The sequence below is a fragment of the Prionailurus bengalensis genome, chromosome A2 (assembly GCF_016509475.1).
Source record: "Prionailurus bengalensis isolate Pbe53 chromosome A2, Fcat_Pben_1.1_paternal_pri, whole genome shotgun sequence".
Lineage (NCBI taxonomy): Eukaryota > Metazoa > Chordata > Mammalia > Carnivora > Felidae > Prionailurus > Prionailurus bengalensis.
In genome coordinates, this window is record NC_057348.1 from 16,315,023 (window position 1) to 16,322,719 (window position 7,697).

The following is a 7,697-nucleotide window of genomic DNA, read 5'->3' on the forward strand; positions in this document are numbered from 1 at the left end:
CCTGAGGGCCCTCCCTGGCGCCCTGCGTGGTTGTTGAGGAAGGAGAGGCCCCAGCAAGGCTGATCCCCGGCTGAGGTCAAAGCATTCCTCAGGACCGAGCTCGGCGATGAGCCCCCAGTCTCCCCGGACATCCTGGTTCCTGCTTCTCCTAAGAACTTCTGGGCAAAGTGTAATTCTCATCTGGGATACCCTTCTTTCTAGAATCCCATTTTCGCTTCAGGAAATCCATGTTTTCCTTTAGGCGTTCTAGCAACGGCTGTGAATTAAAGTCATGCTGACATCGTCCCCCCTAGCGTGTTAGGAGCTATGGACCGCAGAAGCATGGAGCGCCTCTCTTGCAGGTATGAACCCATCTTGAATGTGAACTTTTGACCGCTAGAGCTTACCAGCTTCAGAGATAATGGTCTGTGCCTCTCTGTCATTTGACTTCATCCTGCGCGAACCTCAAAAGGGCTGCCGGCGGTGATGCTGTTTTTCCCGAGAGACCTGGAACTTCACACTTAAGAGTTCCATCCAGCGTTGCCTGTTGGCTTTGAACTTTTCCAATGGGGGTAATGGCGCCATCTATCAAATGACCAGGGCTTTCCTCTCTTGTGTAAGAAAAGCTCAATGTCACAACCAAATGAAAAATCTGCTTCTAAAAAGTTGAAAGGCACTGGGGCGCCTGGGTGGCGCAGTCGGTTAAGCGTCCGACTTCAGCTCAGGTCACGATCTCGCGGTCCGTGAGTTCGAGCCCCGCGTCGGGCTCTGGGCTGATGGCTCGGAGCCTGGAGCCTGTTTCCGATTCTGTGTCTCCCTCTCTCTCTGCCCCTCCCCCGTTCATGCTCTGTCTCTCTCTGTCCCAAAAATAAATAAAAACGTTGAAAAAAATTAAAAAAAAAAAAGTTGAAAGGCACAGACAGATTCGATACTTGCAAAACCCTGAAGAGCGATGGGGGTGGGGAAGGGATTGTCCTAACCTTAAAGTCTTCTAAGTGACTGGTTTAAGTGAAATCGTTTGCGAGATGTGATTCGTCAATTGCACAGAATGTTACGGCGTCATTTGTGAAATCGAAGCCAAGAGATTTTCGCCTACTTAAAATTATGTGTATATGAGGACAGAGCCTATGAAGGCATAATACATATTGGAAGGAACTGGCTTTTAGGCGGCTTTTATTCTCATCATTCTTTCTGCTGTTTGATGAATTAGCCATTTAAAAAGAAAGGAAAGGAAAACAAAGGTGGAGTTCTACATTTTCTCCCTGGTGGTCTGTGGTCTTGTCCTCGCGTTGAGAAAGCCCAGGTGTTAACTCGAAGAGCTTGATTTGCTTTGTTTTGCCAACGGATGTTTGATTTCCTCCTCCCAGTGTGATTTTGATCGTGGCCATTTCCAAAGCGTTTGAACCGGAACTCGCCGCCGCAGCCGGTGAGGGACTTTTATTTTGATCGGTAGCAATTCTCACGTGGCCTGAAATACTGACCCCCACCGAGCTAATTTTGTCCTTCAGGGTTGGGCCACCCCCGTGAACTTGCACGTCCCCCTCAGGGAGACCCCGTCTGGAGAGATAACGGCCTTCGGTCCCTGGAGGAGCCTGCAATTCGCCATCGATCTTTGCAGTTGGTGCCGTCCCTAGGAATCCAGGACAGTAAGACATACCTGCCTTAGATCTACAGCGCACTCTCCCCGTCCTGATCCCCCGTGCTTCCTGTCTTTCTGATGCTCTTTCTCCTGAGTGGCCACCTGATGCTGGAGCCAGGTGGATGGTTGGACTGAACTTGGCTCTGGAGGCCAGACCAACAGTGTGCATTTCACCTCCCCGGGACGCGGTCTCCCCCCTGCTTCTCTGGGAACCACCCCTGGCCTGAGCATGAAAAAAAGCAGAGGCGCGATAGCAAAGCAACATCAAAAAAGCAGAGTCCTGGGGCGCCCGGGTGGCTCAGTCGGTTAAGCCTCTGACTTCAGCTCAGGTCATGATCTCACGGTTTGTGGGTTCGAGCCCCGCGTCGGGCTCTGGGCTGACAGCTCAGCGCCTGGAGCCTGCTTCCGATTCTGTGTCTCCCTCTCTCTCTGCCCCTCCCCCACTTGTGCTCTGTCTCTCTGAAAAATAAATTAAAAAAAAAGAAAACAGCGGAGCCCTATTTTGTAAGGTTCACAATATTTAGACCTCGCCAAGCACTGGGAAGACCAAGCCTTCAGCACTGTATTAACCTTTGCTTTTCCAGGACCTCAGCTTTTCCGTTCCCCCACCCTCTCAGCTGCCTCTTCTTCCATTTCAGGTAAGGAGCTGAACAGAACCTGCTGTCTGAACGGGGGAACCTGCATGCTGGGGTCCTTCTGTGCCTGCCCCCCCTCCTTCTATGGCCGGAACTGTGAGCACGATTCACGCAAAGAGTAAGCAAGCCATTAAGGCAGGGGCTGGGGGGGTGGATGGAGGGGGAAAGAGGTGAGGGTGAAAACCCATATGCGTCACCTTGTCTGTTCCTTTTCAGGAACTGTGAGTCTGTACCCCATGGCGCCTGGCTGCCCAGGCGATGTTCCATTTGTAAGTGCTGGCACGGCCGGCTTCACTGCTTTCCTCAGACATTTCTACCCGGGTGTGGTAAGCGGATAGTCCCCTCTTTCGCGCTTTCAAGTTAGGTGCCTGTGGCCACTGGGTTAACGGGGTCTCTCCTCTTAGCTCATGGCTTGCCAGACCCTGGCAGCCAGATTGTGCTTGTGAAAGCACCGAGGACCCCAGATGGGGTGGGCACGTGCACGTCCTTTCTATTTATTTTAAATTCACTGCCTCAGAAACGTCGCCTTCGAGGTGGAGACAGTTATTTCAAGCCATTGACATGTTATTTCAAGCCTGTTTGACATTTTATCGTATGTGGACTTCTGCGAAAAGTAAACAAGCAAACGCTTGGCCTCTTAAACACCAAGAGATGCTCTCCATTTGGGCAGGGAGATCCAGGCAAGCCCCAAGCAGACAATTCAGTGCCCACCCAACTCCACCTCACGCCCTTGAATTCCACCGGATGCTTGACCTCCCTCTCGCTCCTTGAGAAGCTCATGGATCCTCCAAGGCCCCCGCGTGGATCCCCCGGGTGAATGGTCTCAACCTTGTCACCTTGTATTGATTTGAGGAAAACAATAACAAGAAGGGCAGGGACCCAGGGGAGAACAAGAGTCGAGAGCGTTCTCTCCTCGCCCTGACCTGAGCCAGATTTCTAGGTGCACCCAAGTTCAGAGGCCTCCCGTATTCTGACCGTGTAGATGTTAGAAACTGCAAATGGTCAAGTCCAGAAATGAAATGAAGGCAAATGCTTCACTTGATTACAAGATGGGACCCCTGACCCAGGCGGGGATTGTGGCTTTTCCATTTACATCCTGGATGTCAGGCCCAGGATAGGTAAGCATGGGTAGGTGGAGACCATATTTTCTTCCTGGAACTTGGGACCCAAAACGTGCTGTCTCCTTAGCATCAGCGCCTAACCAGGTTCGGCTTCATCCCTGCCATTGTCACCGGCTGGGGTACTTTTCCAGGTGTGAGGGCATGTGTCCAGGGAAAACCAAGTTAACGGGAGACCCATGTCAACTTGTGTTGAAAGATGGGAGTCTGAATTCCACGTAATCGGTACTGTTGGTCCCATGAGCGCCCTGTACTCGCCAAATGTGGGGTCCCAACTGATTTTTGGCGGGTGTAGATATGCCATGTGCGCAGGATCAACTGCAGGAGGGATTTCCTTTAATGACCAAGTGTCCTTACCTTTCAGATGGCCACGTGATGGATGAGCACTTCCTGGTTTCCAGGACTCCAGAATTAGCACCGTCTTCAGGCATCACTTTCTCTCTAGCTGGCATCTGCCTTGCTATACAAAGTTACCGTTAACAGGCACCGGCATATGGGGTATTTCCATGCAAACCCCATAACCTGTAAAGGCCGTCACCCTAATGTCCTAACTGGAAGATGATCATTTGTTAGTTGCCTTGAAACAGCGGATGGATTTTCATCACGGTCCGTAACACTTTCTTAAAGTCCCAACTACTTTCCTCTGCCTTCTCCTCTCCAAAAAACTTCTGTAAAAAAAAAAAGTCAGCCATATCTACACTGTGACCAAGTTCTGTTTCTTGACACATGTTTCTTTACCAAGGGCTTCCTGTTTCCTTTAAACAATTGAATTCTATCTTCAGATTATTAAAAGCTACTCCTATCGTGGAACTGGGGCTAAACTGAGGAGTAGAGTTGACCAAAATCAACCAACATCTCACCTTTAGGGGCGCCTGGGTGGTTCAGTCGGTTAAGCGTCTGACTTTGGTTCAGGTCATGATCTCACAATTCATGGGCTCAAGCCCCGCGTCAGGCTCTGTCCTGACAGCTCAGAGCCTGGAGCCTGCTTCCAATTCTGTGTCTCCCTCTCTCTCTGCCCCTCCCCTGCTGGCGCTCTGTCTCTCTCTCTCTCTCTCTCTCAAAAGTAGATAAACATTAAAAGAAGAAGAAATTATGTTTTCTCCACACCTTGCAAGTATTCTAACTGTTGTAAAAAGAAAATGTCCACAATACATGTATTTCGTTGTAAACCAGGTGGTAAAACTATTTTGTCGTGACTATTTGTTGTAAAATCCATTTTTAAAATAGATTGTGTGTGTGAGTATGCCCAGTAAAAATGGGAAATCTATGGACCAGAAGGTGACGTGTGCTTATTTCTAGGCAGTGCTGACAGGTTCTTTGTGGTGGTGGGTTTTTTCCCTCGCACCTTTGTGTTTTCCACAGCAAGGGTGTGCGCCGTCTGTTTTCGTGGGGGGGGGGGCAAGACTAACTACATCACACTCAAGGGCTCAGACCCAGTGTTGTCTCTGGCTTTGGTGTGTGTGCTGTGCTGTGAAGGACATTTGCTTCCACTATTTAGGTACCGCTTGGTCCCCAACTCCTTCTCCACCTTAATGCCTTTGCAGATACAAAATCCCAAAGGGGTGGGATTTTTTTTTTTTTTTTGCAGTATCCAATGGCTAGAAGATGATGTAGGGTCAGCAGGAAGCAGTGAGGGGCACCCCAGAGACCTCAGCATGGGGGTGGGCTGCCCGGTGTGGAAGTATATTCTAGCCCCGCACTGGCTATGGGACCCAGTGTCCCAGTCTGCACCTGGGCTAGTCCCTACACCAGTGTTAGAAGTAAGAAGCTAAAGCAGAGCACTAATACAGAAATTCTCAAATGTCACAATTCTTCGCTTTGTGCCTGTTTGTTTACTAGAGCGTTTTTGCCCAGAAATGGAAATTAAAAAAAAAAAAAAAGGCAACTTCAGAATATTGAAAAAGCCTTCCCATTTGCATGCAAATAACCTGTAACCACACGCCGGTGAGGCTGGGACAGTGTTTTCCAAACTGGGATATCACATGCCACCTCGATTTGAGCCACATCATCTGTTTATAATTTTTTAATATATATATTTTTTAAATATACATAATATAAAAGTTAGCATCTCAACCGTTATTAACTACAAAGTTCAGTGGTACTTTTCAGTACTTTCACATTGCTAGGCAACCGTTCCCACTGAGGGGGTTTGGGGTGATGGTGGGGTCCGGAGCCGATGGCCGAAAAGAATTTTTGAAGATGTCTTTGGTGCAAAAAGGTGGTTTTATTACAGCACGGGGAAGGACCCTTGGGCAGAAAGAGCTGCACTGGGGTTGTGAGGGAGAAATGATCATATACCCTGAGCTGGGAGGGGGGTTAGGGGTAGAGTCAGTCTCTAAGGTATTTGGGAAGCAAGGTTTCCAGAACCTTGAGGCTAGGTGTTGTTAGGAATATGCTATTTATTACCATTTGGTAAAACCTCAGTCATGAGACCCTTCAGATGTATATCAGGGACCATATGTTTGGGGTATGATTGCCAGCATATGTCTTGGGGGAGTTGAGATAAAGGAAGTTTCCAAAGAAATCTTTATATGTTAAAGTAGACTTATAGGACCCTGGGGGCGGGGGGGGGGGGGGGGGGAGGTTGGTGAGGGTAACGTGAAGCCAAGATTCCCTTTTGCCCCTAGCAAAGTGTCACCATCGAGTTGGCTGAGCTCCTAGAGGGAGGTCACTTTCATTGGGAGGGAATTTCATTTCTCATTTGCCTTAGTTTCCCACATCACCATGGCAAGCCCTTAAACCCCTTTCCTTTGTTCTTGGGTAGTCAGGAGTGTCCGAGGAAAATCACACACATTCCCCCTGGAGGGAATTGTGAGGTCCTAAATGATTTACACAAGTCTTGAAATTCAAAAGCAGTAATAATGAATCATAACATTCACCTGTACGCCATCTAAAATCATGAACCAGATGTACATTTTTGGGGAATGGTGCCCCAGGGGATACAAATGACTAGATTCTACCTTCAAAAAGCTTATAGGCTTTTCAAAGCAAAGTGCCCATGGTGAGTGATGAGGGCAGTTCCAGACCAGGCGCCCAGACTCTGGGGGAATCGGTGTCATTCATGGTCCTGAGGAGGGAATCCAGGCTTTTGTGGCCATCAGCCCCTTGTGCTGTTGATTCCACTTCCTCCAGGATTCAGATTGGTCCTGGGAGAACTTTAAGAAAAGGATTAGTGGACCAGACTGCAATCTCCAAGCTCGGGGGCACAGCTGGCTAAGGCAGCCCTCTGCTCCCCCCTCCACCCATTCTATATTCCCTTACCCTGGGCCAGCACAGATGCTGCTTTATGTGGCTCACCTGGTGGAGGGGCTTGGCCCTCGTCCCTGAAGTCTGTGTCCCTGACCTCCATGCCCTTCTCACCTGTGGCTGCAGTATTTGCCCACTGACCATCTAGCTGGGCAAGGAAGACCAAGATATGCCTCCGTGAGTCACCTGGGCTTTGGATCCCCCCACAGCAACCAATTGTTAGGCGTTCTGTCCTGGGGAGGAAGCATCTCCTTGTTCTAGGTGGTTCCCTTTGAAAACAATTCCCAACAAGACACAGCTATGAGCCGGGCACGCCTTTCTCATTCATCCCCCAGGGAATCCTGCCTCCCCACTCCCCACCGCCTTCCCCAGAAGCACCCACTCAACACTGAGTGGGTCTAGCTGCTTCAGTAACTGTAAATAATTGACTCTTCCCTACTTAATTTTTAAAAATATTTATTTATTTTTTGTGAGAGAGAGACAGAGTGTGAGCAGAGGAGGAGCGCAGAGACAAAGACACAGAATCTGAAGCAGGCTCCAGGCTCTACGCTGTCAGCACGGAGCCCGACGCGGGGCTCAAACCCACGAACCATGAGATCATGACTTGAGCCGAAGTCGGACGCTTAACCGACGGAGCCACCCAGGTGCCCCAACTCTCCCCTATTTATAACTCCAGTGGTCCATAATTATTTATCTTTCTGACTCATTATGTTATGGAACCAGGTACATATCATTTCACCTCAGGACTTCGCTGGCGATGTTCAGCAAACAATCATTCAACAATAGATGGTTAATTTCCTTACCTCTTTTCACAGCTTAGACATTCATCAGGGAGCTTGAGCTACTCCCAATTATTAGCCAGTATCCTCCTCTAGGGATCCCTCTCTCCCTGCAACAAAGTCCTAAAACAACCAAAAACAAAACAAGTAAAAAAGGGGACGGGAAATTCAGGGAGTCTGACCACTCCACACTTTTCCTGCAAGAAGAACCCCCCATCCTGAATGCCCCCACGGCAAGGGTGCCTGCTCTCCTTCCTTTCCTCACTAGGCTATAAAAGGGACTGCAGGAACACAGCCTCTC

The 7,697-nt window shown here is 49.3% G+C and overlaps 1 protein-coding gene across 1 annotated transcript; it reads left to right on the top strand.

Annotated features, from left to right (window-relative positions):
* The first annotated feature begins 306 nt into the window (after window positions 1-306).
* TDGF1 (teratocarcinoma-derived growth factor 1) lies at window positions 307-4,207 on the top strand. Its single transcript, XM_043585934.1, has 6 exons — window positions 307-341; window positions 1,347-1,405; window positions 1,488-1,625; window positions 2,257-2,371; window positions 2,470-2,579; window positions 3,736-4,207. Exons 1-6 carry the CDS (start codon window positions 307-309, stop codon window positions 3,849-3,851), a joined length of 573 nt encoding a protein of 190 aa, XP_043441869.1. The 3' UTR covers window positions 3,852-4,207.
* The last annotated feature ends 3,490 nt before the right edge of the window (window positions 4,208-7,697 follow it).